We start from the raw sequence: 18,288 nt of genomic DNA on the forward strand, positions 1-18,288 counted from the left end.
ATGTATGAATAAAGGATTACAAACAAATTCCAATCGGAGTGAACACCACACCTTTCTTCCTTCACTTCTCTTTTACTATTTTGCTGTAAAATTTTATTTTTAGAGTTATTACTTTTTAATTTTATCCATTCACAACCTATTTCTCTAATAACATATTCTAGTCTCGTACATGAGTAAAATATTTTTCTTTCATTTTAACATTATATTTCTTTTTCTCTTTCTTTCGTCGTTGTGAGATTAAGTTACAAAGGTTGATGGTGGTGGAAAGAATTATCAAGCAGTCTCCCTCTCGTGGTGTATTCGCTCTCGTGGTGCATTCGCTCTCGTGGTACATTCGCTCTCGTGGTACATTCGCTCTCGTGCTTCCTCTAGGTGCGTATTCGAATAAACCTTGAAAACAAACCCTAAAATAAAAAACGTAATCTTTAAACGGAGGTGACATCCTTCAACAGATGTCAACATTCGTTTAAGGTAAAACGGATGTCGACATCCGTTTTTCCTTGAACGGATGTTGACATCCGTTGAAGGATGTCACCTCCGTTGATGTATACTTCCTCATGTTGGTCGACGCTCTGGACGCTCCTTCACACCACGGTGGCGACACTCCTTCACACTATGGCGACAATGGAAGCTTTCAAACCAAAAAAAAAACTCAAAAGAAAAAGGAATGTAAGCGCGGGAGATGGGGAGGTGAAAAGAAAATGGAGAAAGAGGAAGAGAGTTCCGTGGGTAAGTGCTGGGAAAGTAAAATTAAGGTTTCAAATTATTTAAAATAGGTAAAAGTAAAAATCTTTTTAACTTAATATAATTGTATTTAAAATAACATGGAGAGGTGGAAGAAGTATAAGGTGGTGGTGGAGGGAGGATCTATACACTAAACCAGACTGAAAAACCTACAAGCTACTTACAACCAAGTCAATGATCCAGCAGACTGGGAAGAGAAATACAAAACCAAATTTCTTACATTTGTGACATCTATTTAACGCAAACATCTTCATTCTACTTCAAAACCAAGATTTGAAGCAGCTCATGGTTCTTTTACTTTTAAGTGAAAACACTTTAAAAGGGATCCAAAAAGGTATTCTTTATTTGCTATAAGCTCGACGGACAAATCTGCAAACTCTAGCGGATACTACTAACCACGATATTATCCCAACCTGCAATGATAAAAAGACACCATTAGAAACAACTCTAAATTAAAAAAAAAATGAACTCTGCAGACGATTAGCTGAACTTAGTGGAGTGTGACTAAAGTATTACACTTGAATCCTTTAGTATGCGGAATGCTTTGGAGAATAGAAGATGGTAATGCTTAATGATTGAAAAATTAATGATTAATATCATAAATAATACTTAAATGTAATGTTTTTATAACTTCAACTATTAATTTGATATTTTTTATACTTTATTAGTTTTAAAATACATAGAAGATTTTTTTACACTACATACTTATAATGAGTGAAATCTTATAATCTTATAAATAGTGAAACGAATAAAATTAGTTCCCAACAATGAGGAGACTGTCTTATCACATTTTTTAGTAATTTGCTCCCTATATTGAATCAATAAAATAGAATAAACAATACAATAACGTAATGATATCTTATTAATACACCAAACCACTAATTCCCTATTACTAAGATAGAATAGTTATAATATTTTACTACTAATAGACCCAAAAATGTTCTTGAATTCAAATGATATTCGAATTTTGCCAAAAAGTTTAGTCATTTTTCTGTTATCAAGAGTTCATTTCATACGTCGATTTTATGTTAACCGTAACTAAATATATTTAAAAAATAACTATTTTCTTTTACTATTTGGGTAAATAACTTCATTCAATAATTATTGGTAAATAACTTCATTCGATAATCATTGAATAAATTCTCATTAAGTAATCACTTATTATGACTCATTTTGTATAATATAAAATAAATAAATTTAAACTAATTGCATATAAATTGTCCTTTTTACCAAAAATATAAGCTCTAAACTAAATTCTTTTACAGGTTATTCTGGAAATTTAGCAAAACAACAGATAATCATATTACGATATTTCCCTGCATTATCCTAAACATATAAATACGTATTTAAATCGTAAGATAAGCTAAACAAGATTTTCAAAAAGTAATTTTGGGTAATCAACACAAAAAGCACCATTTTAAGCTTTAAAAACTAGTTTCTTTCAATTAAATACTAGGGCTAATAGTGGTAGTAACCGAACTCGGCACTGCAAAAATGATGGCAACGATGCACATTAAGAGACCTTACCAAGAGATACCTTTCCCAACCGAAAGATTCCTCAAAGTTAAATAAATAAAAGACAAAAAAAAATCACCAAGAAAGGGAAAAAGGTCCAAGCAATAGTTACCGGGACACTGTTACTTTGAACTCCTCCGGACTTCCAAGATAACCAGCTCCCTACAAAATATGTTCAGAAGTCAAAGCAAAATCTCCTTATTTCTCAAAAAAGAAATAGCAATTACGCTTACGAATATTTGTAGGCTCATCATTTGAATGGATTAGAAATTCAGAACTTAAAAATAAAAAGCTGATTTTTGTATCGCAAGCTAGAAAGTCTGCAGATCTTGTTCAAATGAGTGAAAGGGTTAATTATGCAACTTAGTAAAATTAAAGTATTATTCAATCATTATTGCATTACCAAATGGTTGCACAAGTTGCCGATGTACGCTAGCCACAGGAACACGCCAAAACCAGATAAGCAGCAATGCATATGTTAAATACTACATGTCAAAGCCAAAAATAAGTGTATTATAAATCTTTACCTAGAAATTCTGTTAACAAAAATTATATTCATATATACATACACATACATCTTAAGATACCTTAAATACGAGCACCACTTTTGAATATACAGCATAATCTTTGTGACTTGAATTTCGGTCTGCATAATATCTTGAACTATAACTTAACAAACTCGAAGGTAAGAAAATGAATTTAAACTAACTAAGCAATAAAGGTTTAAAATGTAGATGAAAACCATATTCGTGTGGGGGGAAATGTCATGAAGTAATATTTTTAGCACAAAAAATGTACAATGAAGAATGACAATCAGGTTGCCTAAACTTATGGCCTAACGTGTAGGAAATATAAGGATGTGATTCAAACTTTCTTTATAGGTACATAATACACACTCCTATAATACTTTTAATCACACTTGTTCTTCAATCACCACCAAATTTCATGATTAATTTTTTTTGCTATTGTTGTAGTTTTAAGGAGATTCTTACAAATCAGATTCTTCGCCAGAAGGTATATTCACTATTTACTACTAAAATAGAGATAACCTTGCATTGTTGATCGGTTCATCAACTTTGGTTTTATATGGTACTTGTAAAGACCACATAAACTGATACACATACAATTCTTGTCAATTTAAATTTGAACTTTGCAATGTGTTAGTCTACACTGTAGGAACAATAAACTAAATATTTCAGTTTCAGTCATACACTCATATCAGAAAGTAGAAAAAAAACTTTAGAATTGATTCTAATTCAATTGATACACACCAAGCAATGTGCTTTTATAAATAAATTCTCCTAATTAAACTATTACAAAACTCATTAGACTAAGTAAACTAAGAGAGGCATGGATTGGAAAGATGGAGCGATGATGGGATAAAAGTTGCGACTTAATTGCAGCTATATTAAACAGCTATGCAGTGCTGTCGGGAATTTTTTATTAATAAGAGAGATAACAATGATTGGTTTTTCTTAATTGCTCTTCATTGCACTATTGCACGGGATAAAATAGGATAAGTAAAAAACTTGCAACAAGAAATAAACTCACACTTTGAAAGTTCCTTCTCCTTGGCAGTTGCCATCCTTTTGAGTTTTGCTGCTTGTGCAAATGTTGATGGCCTGAGAGGATAAAGAGAGACACAAACCACACCATAAATTTTGCAATCATATCTTACAGTCATCTCCCTTTTCAGTGATTTGTATTCATGCATGCTACTTAACTTTTCTTCCTCCTATCCGCCTGATTTCTCTATTTGAATCTACCTCTAGTTTCATAGTTGTCATTGTCTTTCCTCCTTTGTTCAACTAGTTTAAATAATGCCAAGTATTTCTTACTATCTTTTTTCCAAATTGAAATGAACTTCAATATTTTAGTGAGTATCGATACTTCTCTGTCGAAGATCAATCAATTTTTCTCATTCCTTATTCTCTTTTATTTAGCATGTAATTTTACTGCCATAAATCTGTAACACTCGTCAAAATAGACTTTAAACAAATTTGTAGATTCATCCTTTAATTTCAAATTATCAACCCCAAAAACATTGCAAAATATTTTACCAATGCAAACGATAAAACCAACTCAAAACAGAAAAAGGGTTCCAAAAGAGAACCTCCTTTCTTTTCAGCACAGGAAACATTGTTATAAAGCCTTACTTACTGCGACATTAAACTTGCCTCCTTCAAAAGTCGTTTTATTTCTCCACGCAACTGAGCTTCTTTTTCTCTATCAGATCCACTCTGCTGGAAAATCATACGCCTAGATGTTAATGCCACAAGGTTTTGTTTCTCTTAACAATAAAGTATCTTATTTGGTAAAGTAACGAAACTTCAACATCAATCCATCCTTTGATTAGTTTATAACGAGAATGAACGGTATGCGACATTTGAATTTATAAGCTTAATCGAGAGAATGGGTATAACATTGTTTTTGTTTCAAATTTCAATTAAATAACAAAAATTAGAATGATACCTTGGCAACCTGATCGAGGCAATAGTATGCAAATTGAAAAGAAGCAACGATCAGAAATATGAGAGGTGCTGCCAATGACCCTTCACGTTCATGGCTTCCTTCGTCTTCCATAATTCACTCGCTTCCCTCGTTAGATTCCGATGCCTGCGTTCTGTTTTCTGATAGTTTCTTTTCTGCTTTCTGGTTCACCCGCGGGGAATACAAAAATGGGCCAACATATCGGCTTTTCCTGTATTGATTCGGCCATTAACTTTATTGGCTTTTCTTCATACAATCACATTATTACTAACTACACTCTCCCTACAAGAGAAAAATACTAGAGTGCCCCTCACTACACCACTCCACGACTGAAAAACTTCTTCTAAAAATTCTATTCCAAAATGTATTTAATGTATTCCAAAAATTTTATAATGGAAATTTTATTCTAAAAATTCTCTTTTGAAGATTATGTTTTGAAAAATTTACTCTCAAAGATTTATGAGACAGATAATCTTAAAGTAATTTTTGAGATAAAACAATCATTTTAAAAACTATAAGGTATAGTTAGAAATTCGGGGGTGAAAAAATCACTTGTTTTTTCATTTTGAATTCTGTGTAACTAATTTATGATTGAATAATAATAATAATATGACAAAGATTTGTCACTATTTTCATTAAATTTATCTAAAATTGTAAACAATTACTGGAATTGATTTCAATATTTAAATTTTATAAAGAATTTGAACATGGAATTATTGTTTACTTTTGATAATTTTAACCATGAGGATGATTTGGAGAGACAAAAACATGTGTGTCTCATCCCAGTCCCAGATAGATAGAAAATATAATAGGCAGAAACAGAAAGAAACCATGGCTGGTACCGGAAAATGCTTCCTCGTCACGGGTCCTCCGGTGAGAAACCCAACTCCGCCATTTTTTTCCCTCTCTTCATTCTCTGCTAATCGGTTTCGATTTGTTTGATTGATTTATCAGGGTGTGGGAAAAAGCACTCTGATCATGAGAGTGTTGGAGTCCCTCAGACTCAATTCCTCCATCAAGCTTCAGGGCTTCTACACTCGTACGTAAGCATTTGATATGATCCCTTCCTCTTCTTTCACTGTAACATATGACATGATATGATGGTTTTGTAGGGGAAGTTAGGCGCGCGGGTCAAAGGGTTGGTTTCGAAGTGGTCACTCTTGATGGTCGCACTGCCCCACTTGCGTCCCTCCACTTTTCAAGGTACAGTTTTTATTCTTCCTCTTCTTAGCTCCACAACATTAGCATCCCATCTTTCTTTCTTTTTTTGTCTGTGGACCCATTATTTCGAAATTTGTGTTTCTTGGTCACGCTGCTGCTGGGTCTTCGTTCATTTTTGAAGGAAAGGTTTTCGTGTGAAGATGAGGGCTAACAAAAAATGCATCCTTAGTACACCCTTTCTACTAGCAGACTCTCTTGATGTTTAAAATTTGTTGAAAACTGTAGCATCTGCAAGAATCCGTGAAATACATTTTAAGGTGTAACTAATATTATGTTCTAGAGAGTATGTTATTAGATTCTTTTTCTTAATCCTACTTGAACTAACATAACACGGAATTGACTAGATTGTCCAGTATTTGTCACTATACAACTCTGTCTATATGATTCAATGGTTTTCTTTGATGGCATTGGATTTCCAGCCCTGAGTCTGTCGGATGGCCTAGTGTTGGCAAGTATAAAGTTGATGTAGCATCTTTCGAGTCACTAGCACTGCCCGAGTTACAGGTATGCTTACTTTCTTTAATATCTTTTCGGTGTGCATTTTTTTTTCTTTGCAGCAGATTAGGTTACTGGATATTTTGCCAACTATACGACCATTCTTATGTGTATCTTCCAATTGTGGTATAATACTCATCAACTGTTCTCTTGCATTTTTAAACTATTGGTGTTGAATGTATTATTTCCCCATATCCCATGTATTATATCAGTTTTTGAGCTTTTAAGACTTGCATTCAATGACTAGGTTAGAGAAGACACCAGCCTCTTCATCATTGACGAAGTTGGTAAGATGGAGTTATTCAGTTCGTCATTTTTCCCTGCAGTTCTAAGAGTTTTGGAGTCAAATATCCCAGTTTTGGCTTCAATTCCAATTCCAAAATTTGGCAGAGACATACCAGAAGGTAATCTTTTTTCCATATTTTCAAGTCCCCATTTCTCAAACAGTATCTTGTTTCTTTCTGAACAGTACTAGGAACAGATTTCCTTTGTTTGATTCTTAAAATAAGCAAGATAGGGTAAAACCTGTCACTAGGTATTATAGGCATGAAGCTCAAAGATCTGTAAGATATAGACGAGGATTTGTTGCAATTCTCTGCCTAATTTTCTTTGCTGAACTTGTGAATGACTGATGTTGTCAATTTCTGAAGTTGCAAGGTTGAGGAATCATGCAGGGGCAACTTGTTTTACATTGAACGTTGGTAACAGAGATGCTGTCAGAGAACAGATACGATCACTATTGGAAGATCTGTTGATTAAACACTAGTCATTGCAAGTTTGTGGTCTGAACTCAACATGTAGATTTTCAGTTTCAAATCAATTATGATGGGTTAGCACTATTAAGTGTAGGGGAAAAAATTGCAATTCTTAGTTGAGTCTTAAATAAGTTGGTGGTGAGTTAGTTAAGCCTTAACCAAGGCATGGAGGAGGTATTTAGTGGTTTGAGATTTACTAGAGTTATGCATGACTTACCTTGATGTTTTTTTGTAACGACCCATCCATATGTGACTATATAATGAATAAATTAGATGACTTATCTTCAGTTTTGCCACCTCTTGACTGTATTGCGGACAATTTCTTTCCCGGGTAAAGATAGTGAAAGTCAATCTAAATCCATTTAATACATGATCAGTCTAACAGAAAAGTATTCGGATAGCATAAAAGTGCTGCTCTCACTGTAAAATGAAGCATGAACTCAATATAATGGTGAGCAAACTGTCGTAAAAAAATTTAATATATATAAATATATATATATATATATATGTATGTATGTATGTGTAATTAAAAAAATAAATAATGTATGACCTAAGTATAATCGAATAACTAATAGATCTTGTCAACTTTGTCTATCCTGCTCAGCAGTTCGGAGCACTTGTTTTGCCAATGATGAAAATGATTTTGCTGTATCTTGCATCTCTCTGGAACGAAGGTTGGTACCCTGCCACCAAGTAAGAAGATGAGTAAACAAATATTGAGATCTAGATTCTTTTCCCAAATTTTCTTGGGTGCATTGGCGTAGGACTAAGGAATTCTAACTGTTTTATTGTTTTTTGTCAAGGTAAAAGATACCTGCAATTTCCATGTGTTTTCATGAAGCTTGATTTGTGCCTGTTTAGCAGCGGTTGTTTCCTGTAGCACCAGATTAATGTTTGATTAATTTTGCACTCATATTTGAGCATTAAGAAAAACGAAGCTTTAAAATATACGGAGAAACTGCCTAATTATGCAATGATCAAAATTGCATGTATCGAGAAACCTTCTGTTGAAACTAAAGAATGTATTGTGTCTGTGGGCCATTAGGCCCCCTAAAATTTTGATAAAAATATAACTTACAATATTCAATTATGTAATAAGCTATTGATCGAGTGGGCAACGACAGCAACGCACTAGGGTTTCGAATCAAGCAACCATTCGGCTAGGCATCAAAGATGACCAAACAGTCATAAACGTTCAAACATTTAAGTATTACCCATAATCAAGTTTGTACGTTTAAGTATGTTTGACAGATATTGAGTCATGATTATGTTTATACTAATTATAAGTACATTTCAAAACCTATAAATACAAGTCTGAGACAAAAAGGTAAATAATTGCATTTATTGTTAATTTAAAATTTTACTGAGAGGCTTAAAAAAACTTGATAATCAAAACTCAAGACAACCGTTAGGAGGTTTAGAGAGAAGTGCGAATAAGTGTTTTAATTGTCATCTCTAATCCACACCCGAAACAAATGACTTCATTGATAAATTTTTTATTAAGCATGCAGGATCAAACGATGTTCATAATAACCAAAGATGGTCTCAAAATTTAAACGAAGGTGTCATACTAGAAACCTCTGTAACACTCAAATTTGAGACTATTTTGAAGTATTTACATTGTTTAGCGTACGAGAGTTTACAATGCTTTTACAATGAAGATTTAAAACTTTTCCCAAATCCCAGAACTTCAAGTTACAAAAGTGCTGGAAGATAACTACTCTCTCAACTTTTAGCATTCAAGTTGAAGATTTTATCAAATCTATATACTGCGCATAAGAAGTAATGACGAATATTAATTCAGTTTGATTCTTGAAACTATAATCCACTGCTGTTGGGCCCGTCTTACTAGATTGAAATTTGCAACTGATTAGAAATCTCTAATTGGTAGGTAATAAATTGTAGATTAAAGGTTCTGGTAATGATTAATCTCGACCCTCCAACTACCGCTTACACTAATAAATGCACTTAACACCTCCAAATAAGAAATTAATAATAGGGTCTAGACAAAACACCTTTTACTAGCAAATCAGCACACATATCATGCGATGCTTGTGAATTGTTTTGGCAGAAAGTCAAGCATAATTAGAATGCATATGATGATTATATTCTTACATTGGAAGAAGAAGAAAATCCATATTTCTTCTTAATTTGATCCAGCGCACCATCTTTTTCCTCCTGGTGCCCTTCCTTATCTGATGCCTTCTGGTAGTTTCCCTTCATTTCTTTCAACCTTCCTGTATATTGAATGCTCGATTAAATTGGCTAGCGATAATGAAAACGTCGTAGTAATCTTTCAAGATGCCTAAAATGTAACTCATTGTCACAAACCTTTCAGAGACTGAAATTTTCCAACCAATTTCTTCTTATTAAGAGCTCCTAATATGCTTTGTTCTTTGCGTTTTTCTTCATGATCCTCTAAGTCAATGTCATCTGCAAGGGAAGAAAAGAGACACCTCAAATTGGTTACTTTAAACTCGAGGATCCGTATGTTAGAAAGTACTCAGTACTGTCTTAGGAATCAAATTAATCTAGTAATGTAATTTAGTCATGTTTGTAACATACAGCTTTTAGGCAAGCAGATTCAGATCACCAATAAAAAAAGACAACGTGAGTTTATTGGCATAAAAGAGTTTCATCTTTCTTTTAAGCAAATATTTAGTAGCACATATATGTTACATTGTTATACCTATGTTTAATTCAAGCTCACTTTCATCCACTGTTGGTTTATCATCATTATCGTAACATGCAAAGTTCGCATTTGAGAATACTGCTGAGAGTTCCCGTATGTTTTCTTTGGGATCTTCTTTACCCATGAGGGGTCCATGCTTTTCTTTACTACTTGTAAAATCTTTTATAACGAAGCTGAATATACCCTGGAATGCCGGAAATAAGTATCAAATACCTTCAGTCATAAATACAGTTGTGTTAGTTATTAAAATGCTACTGTTTACCTTTTTCTTTTCCTTATCGATTACAGGGCTAGGACCATGCTCTTCTTCTGATAGCATTCTTTCCTTTCTGTAGACGCAGCTAACAGAGTCCAAAAGCCTAAAACAAAGTCGTGCATTATGCACTATGAGACTAATATCTACCAGTTCTAAAGAGAAATGGTAAAGAAGATAAAAGGCTATAGCCAGACAGAAGTTATATGTGGTTATTGGTAAATATTTATAACATTCAAAATGCCATTGTCTAGGATATATACCTGAAAATATTCCTCTGGGCCAACAATGAGACAACAAAAATTTCCTGATCACCATTCACCTGTACACTGACATTGAGTTAAACAGATGTCTAAAATGTATGTTAATAAAAACCCGATGTACTAGTCAAAGATACAGTCATACCAAAACAAGATCTCCTTTGCGTGAACAACATATCTGGCTATCAGAATATGATTTCAATTTTGGTGGTGAATAAGTGAAACCTCTAATTGAAGTCTCCGCTATCAGAGATAAAGCTGGCAAAGACCTAAGATAGTTGCATATGTGTTGTTAATTCACTGATAAAAATAGAATGTTACATGAAGTTGACATGATGGGAGACTATTAAGAAGATTTAAGATGTATGAGATTGCTCGAAAACATTAGCCAAGATTCAGCATTAAAATATGATAGAATCCACAAAGCCAAACCCACTTGGTGCACTTAGTGGGAATAAGGGTTGGTTATAGAATTTTTCTTACAGAAGAAAATCCTAAAAATGGGAATTGAATTTTAGCACTAAATAGTTGGTAAGTCTTATCCCATGTGATATACCCATCAATTCTTCTAAAAAGTATATGCAGACTTAACCACCACCTTAATTCCACTTTCCCATTGGTGAAAAGGAGAAGAAGACTGATATCAGAGAGGTTGTAAATTGTTGATGCCCAGCAACAGGAAGAGGAATGAAATTTCTTCTTGTAAAGCACCTTTTTAACTCCCTGAAACGTATGAGAGTGAGTAAGTAACTGCGAGCATCATCAAATACTTGGGTCATTCATAACTCATGAGTAGGGACAGAAGTAAAGAACATGTCACCTGTACAACATGCACAAAAGAATAGACATACAAAGCTTTCTCAGAACACAGCAAAATGTACAATTGCTTTGCTGTTGCATCATCAGTACGATTCCCTTCTCTTGAGTCTAAGCCATCTTTTGTAACCGATCCTGTGATTGGTTCTCCTACTCCATCTGTATTACATAGTACAAAGTTTTACTCTTCTTTTTTTTAATCAGATCATTCACTGCTATTTTGGATCATTGATAACTTAAATCGACGTACTGTGACATCTGATCATTGTTTCAAGTGTGCAAACCCTTACCCAACACTTGCATATATATGGCTTTAGAGGGCTTCTTAGGGTGAATAGCTTCAGTGTTGAATGGATTTCCAGTTTCACTATCTAGTGCTAGAACAGATGAGTCCTTTGTTCCAACTAGTAAAATGTTTTTCTCAAAACCACGCAAACTGCAGGCTTTAAACTGCAAAGAGACGATACTGGAGGAAATTTCACTTGAAATATTTTTCCGGTATAACAAAGATGGATCATCTATGTTAATGACTGAAACCTGTAATAAAATGATTCATTATCACATAACTTAGCACTGTGAATATATTAAAACAAATGTACACTCAAATCAAAGATCCTAAAATAGAAAAGCTTCACATTAATAGATGATTCAACACCAATAAGACTTAAAAAGACAAACCATCCATCTAATACCAAAGTGACATCAGCCAAATCCACATAATAAAATTGACATCACCTTCAACCTAAAACTTTAAAGTAATTTATTATATGATATTTAACTTTTTCATTTCTACTTGTGAGACTTAAAATCGTACTTGGGTTCCTCCTAACAGCCATAGAATTAATATTCTAGGTTTCCTAAGTTGCTTAAAGCAGTGACAAAAAGTGTTGTCTATTTTAATGCTAATATGCTCAATTGATCCTTGTTGACTCCAATGGATCCAAAAGTTATAAGACAGTTAACTCGCGTTAATCAATGCATTCCATATAATTAAAAGTGCATTTGAAAAACTTCCATCACATTGAAGGACAATCTACTGTGCAAGGAGGATTGGTGTTGAATGGCAAACTAAACTTGTTTCTGTGGAACAGTGAGAACAACACATCTCCCAATTTAAAAAGCCAAGGAAGAAAAACATCTCACGTTTCCTTGGTCAGAACCAACAGCAAGGTGCCTTGAGTTATGATCTATGTTCATGCAAATTACAGCACCACTAGTTTTTACGAGTTTCATACTGTGGATTACATGATCAGTCCCTTTCTTTGTATTTCCTGTAAAAGAGGAATGGAAATGCAAGTCACAATCAACTAAAATGAGAAGTCTGTGCTTGTCTAATAACTAAGGATTTCGTAGAAAATTAAGCAACATTCCATACAATACCAGTAAGAGACATGAAGCTGCTGGATGCATATGGTTCAGGTTTGAATCTATAGATACGAACCTGCAGATCATCATATCATACTTACTATAAAATAAGCATGGGTGACTAGAATCGAAAAGGGAAAATATCACTTTCACAAAATTCACAATTGAATGAAACTCACCATCCCACTTTGATCACCAGAAATTAGGAGTGGAGAGTTGCTATCAAAATATAATTCTGTCAAGGGAACACCACTTAAAGAAACATCATTTTCAGCCTGCATTGAGATGAACGAAGCAGATCAAACAATAATTATGTGCAAAAGAGAAAGTTACCACTTTCTACTGTTGCTAATACATTATAAAGAAAACAGACGAACTAACAAAACCAAGAAAAAATGCTAGCAATCAAGATTACTTATACAAACATGAAAACTGTCTTCTTTCTGAATGTGAAACAAACTCTTACTCATGCTATCTTATTCATTAAAGGGAAAAAGTGTCCACTTTATAAGGATGTTTTTCCAAAAACAAATAAAGCTAACATTTGGACACAAGCTAATTGCTTTGGATAAAATTAGCACCTGTTGCTTTAATTGCAAAATTGGGGTGAAAAAGGGACATGACGCATCCCAAAAAGTTATGGCTCCATTGCTGTGTCCAGTTATGTACAAGTTTCTTAAGTTCGAAAATCCAGTGAAATTGGCAGCACTGAAGTTAATCCCATCTTTGAAATTTGTTTCAATGGGAATAAGCGGTGGATAATTCTTGATCAGCTGGCTGTAATACTATGTGACCAAAAAAATGTAACATATACCATAATTAGATTGTCAATATAATTAAAATATATTTTAAACAGTAACCGTAACGGAACAGTTTCATTATCCCATTACCTCGTCTTCAGAACTAAACGCACTGGGATTGTTGGAGATGAATTTTGCTGTAGTGATGCTTGAATCTGACAGTGGTAACTTCACAACCACTTCCTTTGGCAGTGAAGGAGTGGACTTAGACTGGCTCTGCAACAGATATCTTTCAATCAAATTATCATCATACAGATACACGTTTCCTGATTTCCCAAGCAAAATGAAATAATTTTGTCTCTGCTTGCTTGAGGTTGATATGATCTGCATGTCAACAGAACCTTCTAACAAATGAAGCCCCATCTTAATTGTGCGAGATTCTGTATGCTCATTCAACAACACTACCTGTTTCATTTAATGCAGATTGGTGGTAGTTATTTTAAATCACCAAATTAAACTTAGCTCAAGTTCAGTAAACCAATTCAATGCAAAGTAAACCATCCAAAATCTCAAATTTGTTGTAACTTGTAACAGATGAACTTCAATTTGTGATTTTTTTCCCAATAAAAAGAAAAGCTGTCAAGGAAAGTATTGAAATGTTGAGTCTTTTCAAGTTTGTAGGCAAAGTATTCAAATACCTGCAACAAGTTTGAAGGGGCATAATCAGAACCTCCCATAACGTATAGTCGACTAGCTCTTCCTTCTGCATAAATCCATTTTACTGATCTTATTGAAGTTTTGTCTGATTTATATCCTAAGTTAAACTTGAACATTGGAGTATTTTGACTGCTATAATCAGCTGCTAAACTATTTCCTGTGTTTAGAGAAGGAATGCTCCAAATGAAGAGCTCTCCATTGTTGTACCCTACAACCACCTTACTTCCGAAAGGACATACCCAACATGCAGAAGACACTTTCTTTGTTTCATTATACCGTGCTTGTAACATTCTTCCTCCAGTTCTAAAGATGGACCTGCTTTCTCGAATATCCCACAATATTATTTGCCCATTTCTAAAGATTATGAGAACTCTGCATTGAACAAACAAGAGGACAAAAGTTGGAAAGTTTTTAGATCAAAATAAATTGGTTAAATATGGTTATACTCCTTAGGTATGTTCTTTAATTCCTTACTTTAAAAATAAATGGATATATTACTCCTAATCAGTGATTAAATTTTTTTACGACACATTTCAGAATTATATTTGAATTGGAAAGTGTCGAGTAGATGCGGTACACAGTTCAAACATGAGCCTGAAACTTTGTTTGACACGTCAAAGATACATAATTTAATTAGATTAAGAGGATCATATCTATTTATTTTTTAAATTTGAGACCAAATTATATGAAAATTTGAGATAGAAACTAATTCTAATTTCACATTAAAGTTTAGAAACTAAAGTATATTTAAATAAATAAATAAATTGATCAAGTGAAGCTAGCACCAAATTAGTTATATATAAATGTCAAAAAAGCAGGCTTGTTTTCTGCTAATCACCTCTGACTCTCAGCTGCTGGTTGAGGCAGTACGTGTGTGACAACAGTATCATCAGATTCTTCTGTTGAATTTCCTAAAAAGAGGAAAAGAAGCTATGTCGAAGAAGGTACTCGTTATTTATTTAATTGTTTTTCCAATCGAACTGTTGTTTTGGAAATTCAACAATTTAAAAAAAAAATATCATCTAACAAGAACAAAGACAAAAAAATTACACCAAATCTCACCATAGGAAGCTGAAACGGGTATGGAGTATTTCATCCTAACCACATGCCATGGTTGTTGATCAAGACTTAAAACTGCAATATTACCATTAGAAAATCCAATGTACCTGCCAATGCACACACATGCTCATAACTTCTGCTGCTTCTACAAAGTTTATTTTATCGACAGCTTATTTCCAAGTACACTGAAAAACTTACATGAATAGGCTATGTTGAAGAACCGAAAAACAGGTTATTTCTTCTTTGACAATGAACACGTCAATGAGCAGTTTCTTGTCTATGTCCCAAACCTATATGTGAAATATCTTTATTGCAATATATTTTATGAACATATTTGAATGAAATATTGACATGGTGAACCTTAACGCTTTGTTCACTTGAATTTGAAGAAGAGTGATTGAGGGAATTTCAGAGGATTTGATGGTAAATTTTTTTATTGTTTATTTGGGTGGATTTGGAGGTAAGTAAGAGTGAATTTGGAAGTACTTTTTTTAATATGTCACATCAATTAAATTCTACATTAATTCTTGTAAATTTTACTTTCAAATTTACTCTCAGTTACTTCCAAATCCACTCAAATAAACAACAAAAAGATTTTATCTTAAAATTATCTCAAATCCCCTCCATCACTCTCCTCCAAATCCATTTAAGTGAACGAAGCCTAATAGTCGAACTCTGTCTAGTATAGAATTGCAGAAGTCACTTGAAAGTTGAAATATATAACAAATTTAAGCTAGTCCATTGATACACTTGCCTCAATATGATTATTGAAAGAGACATTTATAAGGATGCCTTGGTTCTGAATGAACTGCATACAAATATTAATTACATTAGTAGTGTAAATGTCATAGAAAAATAAAATCTTTCACTGCATCAAAGACGGCAACGAGCCATTTGAAATGGCAAGAACAAAAAATTGGTTAGGAAAAAGAAAGGAAATATAACCTGTAAAAATTTGCTAGGCACCGGCTCTCTAGATTCAAGCAGGACTTGGGCATTATCTTTTCCAAATAGTTTAATCCGACCATCCCTTAAAAAAAAATCAGTTTTAAACAGGAATTCAACAAAAATTTGAGTTGTGACATATTTCTCTGTTAATTAAATGTCAGTAGTGGGTTTTAAGCCTAACTCAACCCCACAAAACCGACTTGTAAGGTGAGGTTTGCACCTCACTTATATATTATAATTTGGCCTTATCTCTAGTCGATGTGGGACTTCCAACACACCCCCTTCACGCCGAGGTATAGACATCTCGTGCGTGATAGTAGAAATTGGGTGGTCCGATAACGGCCCGATAGCGGGTGGAATAGAAGAATAGAATGCCCACTCAGAACTCGCTAGGATAGGCTCTAACCATGGCTCTGATACCATGTTAGTAGTGGGTTTTAAGCCTAACTCATCCCCACAAAACCGGCTTGTAAGGTGAGGTTTGCACCTCACTTATATATTATAATTTGTAAATCACAAAATTGAAAAAGGGTGAACATACTTGGTGGAAAGAGCAAGAATCTTCTGAATATTGTCATAGGCAAACTTGGTACCACCAGATGGTACCCCTTGATGAAACACCAAACGTGGTTCTACATCACTAGCTTTTAACCCATCCACTGAATTTCCAACAGCCTGCGACGCAAATTTACAACTGGTATTTTTAATTTTCTAGTTGCATTCATGTCATACTCCTCTTACATGAAGTTCACAAATTTTTCTTGGTGCATGTCTTTGTTGCTACAGGTTCATTTCTCCAATAATAATTATATAACAAAATATTATCATTTACTATAAAATTAAAATTAAACGCGCAAATGTTAAGGTTTACGTGAACGTGCTGCGGGAAGTGTAGAGATTATGATGAACACGCAAGGAAAAATGAAAACGTGTTTGTCTTTGGCTCTTGGATGTGTTTCAAATTCAAACTGAAATAGTTTGGTAAAAAAAAGACCAAGCATTAAATTAGCTCATGCAAGAACTTGCACAGCATGCGTAGTGCTTAACGGCCACAATTGTTCTGTCTTCTGAATTCTGAGATTCCCTCCACCCTCGGGCTTTGGATTCTTGCTGTTTTTTCTTGTTTTCAAAATTTTATATGTACTAAAATTAACATTTTGCCTTGGGTTGGTAAATGTTAACAGGTCGACTTAAGTCTTACTCAATCCATTAAACTAGTTTGTAAAGTGTAGTTTGTATCCACTTATATATTTTAAATTGGTTTTATTTACAATGAATGTAAGAATTCTAACACACTCTCCTCACATCGAAATATATACATCTCAAACGTGATACTAGACATTAATGGATGATCCGATAATAAGTGAAACAATATATCCAACAAATAATAAATATCCTTATATTCTAATCTAATATCATGTTAAAAAATGGATTTTAAGTTCGCACTATCTTAGATAATTTATGCTTGCATTGTATTAATGAAAAGATAACACACAAACAATGTTATCATACGTTCACGGTATCTTTTTATTTCCATTTCAGTTTTATTCTACTGTAAAAACAATACCAATTTCGTTCACAAAGAAACAGAGCACACATTGAGGACAGTCATTTTAATCCGATGGTGAATTTCAATCATTTAAGCAAAACCAAAATCGTTTATGCTTGGTTCCTCGTTCTTTCTAACAACTTTTTCAAACAACAGTTGCCAGATTTCAACAGAGAAACTAATCGGAGACAGAGGAAAAGAAGAAAAAGAAAAGTGATGAGTGCATGAAGCAAAGTAAACCGGTTTGATGAAACGAAGTAGAGGCATAGAAATTGAGTTACCTTCTTTATGGATGCTTTCTCCACGAGTTTCTTCACGAACATGGTTGAAGAATCTGAGAGTGAAAACAGAGAGAGAGAAAGTGAGTGATGTTAAAATGTTCTTTGTGATAACCGAAAACAGAGAGTGTTTGAGCAATGAGCACAGAGCAATTTGTTTTGTTTATTTATTTATTGTGCTTTCTCTCTCTTACAGAATATTGGACCAAAGGAAAACACTTGTTAGCAGAAGACAATGAATAAAATATAGTACGACAAAATAACCAACGGTTAGGATCTTACTCTGAATGTGATTGATAATGAAAAATGTTGGACTTAGTCCTTCGTTCGTTACCCTTTCCGTCAGACAAAAGACAAAAACTACGAATTAACGAAACAAACGATGACGTTG

The 18,288-nt window shown here is 33.7% G+C and overlaps 3 protein-coding genes across 5 annotated transcripts; 1 reads left to right on the plus strand and 2 right to left on the minus strand.

The window, feature by feature from the left end:
- Positions 1–733: 733 nt before the first annotated feature.
- LOC124837809 (protein GET1-like) lies at positions 734–4,937 on the minus strand. Of its 3 annotated transcripts, none has more exons than XM_088100117.1 (7): positions 4,741–4,937; positions 4,420–4,499; positions 3,811–3,881; positions 2,847–2,905; positions 2,663–2,744; positions 2,372–2,421; positions 734–1,157 (listed from the first exon to the last, which is right to left on the minus strand). In XM_088100117.1, the coding sequence occupies exons 1-7, from the start codon at positions 4,840–4,842 to the stop codon at positions 1,086–1,088; spliced, it is 516 nt and encodes a 171-aa protein (XP_087956243.1). In that variant the 5' UTR covers positions 4,843–4,937; the 3' UTR covers positions 734–1,085. The 3 variants fall into 3 exon arrangements, with proteins under 3 accessions (XP_087956243.1, XP_047169228.1, XP_047169227.1); XM_047313272.2 differs by having other exon boundaries at positions 4,732–4,937; XM_047313271.2 differs by having other exon boundaries at positions 4,420–4,502; positions 4,732–4,935.
- Positions 4,938–5,485: 548 nt separating this feature from the next.
- LOC124821294 (uncharacterized) lies at positions 5,486–7,507 on the plus strand. The gene is made up of 6 exons (XM_047293162.2): positions 5,486–5,622; positions 5,704–5,788; positions 5,862–5,952; positions 6,390–6,474; positions 6,713–6,869; positions 7,116–7,507. Exons 1-6 carry the CDS (start codon positions 5,491–5,493, stop codon positions 7,229–7,231), a joined length of 666 nt encoding a protein of 221 aa, XP_047149118.2. The 5' UTR covers positions 5,486–5,490; the 3' UTR covers positions 7,232–7,507.
- Positions 7,508–7,681: 174 nt separating this feature from the next.
- Positions 7,682–18,054, minus strand: DAW1 (Transducin/WD40 repeat-like superfamily protein). The gene is made up of 24 exons (XM_088100851.1): positions 17,901–18,054; positions 16,612–16,745; positions 16,068–16,152; positions 15,877–15,930; positions 15,321–15,412; positions 15,126–15,229; positions 14,902–14,974; positions 14,045–14,435; positions 13,497–13,811; positions 13,188–13,391; positions 12,786–12,881; positions 12,622–12,682; positions 12,385–12,512; positions 11,532–11,778; positions 11,246–11,400; positions 11,024–11,148; positions 10,571–10,694; positions 10,429–10,487; positions 10,175–10,271; positions 9,910–10,096; positions 9,552–9,653; positions 9,336–9,457; positions 8,035–8,094; positions 7,682–7,903 (listed from the first exon to the last, which is right to left on the minus strand). The coding sequence occupies exons 1-24, from the start codon at positions 17,940–17,942 to the stop codon at positions 7,802–7,804; spliced, it is 3,159 nt and encodes a 1,052-aa protein (XP_087956977.1). The 5' UTR covers positions 17,943–18,054; the 3' UTR covers positions 7,682–7,801.
- Positions 18,055–18,288: the final 234 nt, after the last annotated feature.

Source organism: Vigna umbellata, chromosome 10 (assembly GCF_029865625.1).
Source record: "Vigna umbellata cultivar VRB3 chromosome 10, Vumbellata_1.0, whole genome shotgun sequence".
Lineage (NCBI taxonomy): Eukaryota > Viridiplantae > Streptophyta > Magnoliopsida > Fabales > Fabaceae > Vigna > Vigna umbellata.

Coding starts and splice junctions, on each gene's coding strand:
- LOC124837809 (XM_047313271.2), bottom strand. CDS start 4,842: ATGGAAGACGAAGGAAGCCATGAACGTGAAGGGTCATTGGCAGCACCT. Junction 4,503..4,731: donor GCCTCGATCAGGTTGCCAAG/GTATCATTCTAA, acceptor ATGATTTTCCAG/CAGAGTGGATCTGATAGAGA. Junction 3,882..4,419: donor GAGGCAAGTTTAATGTCGCA/GTAAGTAAGGCT, acceptor TTATCCTCTCAG/GCCATCAACATTTGCACAAG.
- LOC124821294 (XM_047293162.2), top strand. CDS start 5,491: ATGAGGATGATTTGGAGAGACAAAAACATGTGTGTCTCATCCCAGTCC. Junction 6,475..6,712: donor TAGCACTGCCCGAGTTACAG/GTATGCTTACTT, acceptor TTCAATGACTAG/GTTAGAGAAGACACCAGCCT. Junction 6,870..7,115: donor TGGCAGAGACATACCAGAAG/GTAATCTTTTTT, acceptor CAATTTCTGAAG/TTGCAAGGTTGAGGAATCAT.
- DAW1 (XM_088100851.1), bottom strand. CDS start 17,942: ATGTTCGTGAAGAAACTCGTGGAGAAAGCATCCATAAAGAAG. Junction 16,746..17,900: donor AGAAAGCATCCATAAAGAAG/GTAACTCAATTT, acceptor TTTGCGTCGCAG/GCTGTTGGAAATTCAGTGGA. Junction 11,401..11,531: donor CATATATATGCAAGTGTTGG/GTAAGGGTTTGC, acceptor TATGTAATACAG/ATGGAGTAGGAGAACCAATC.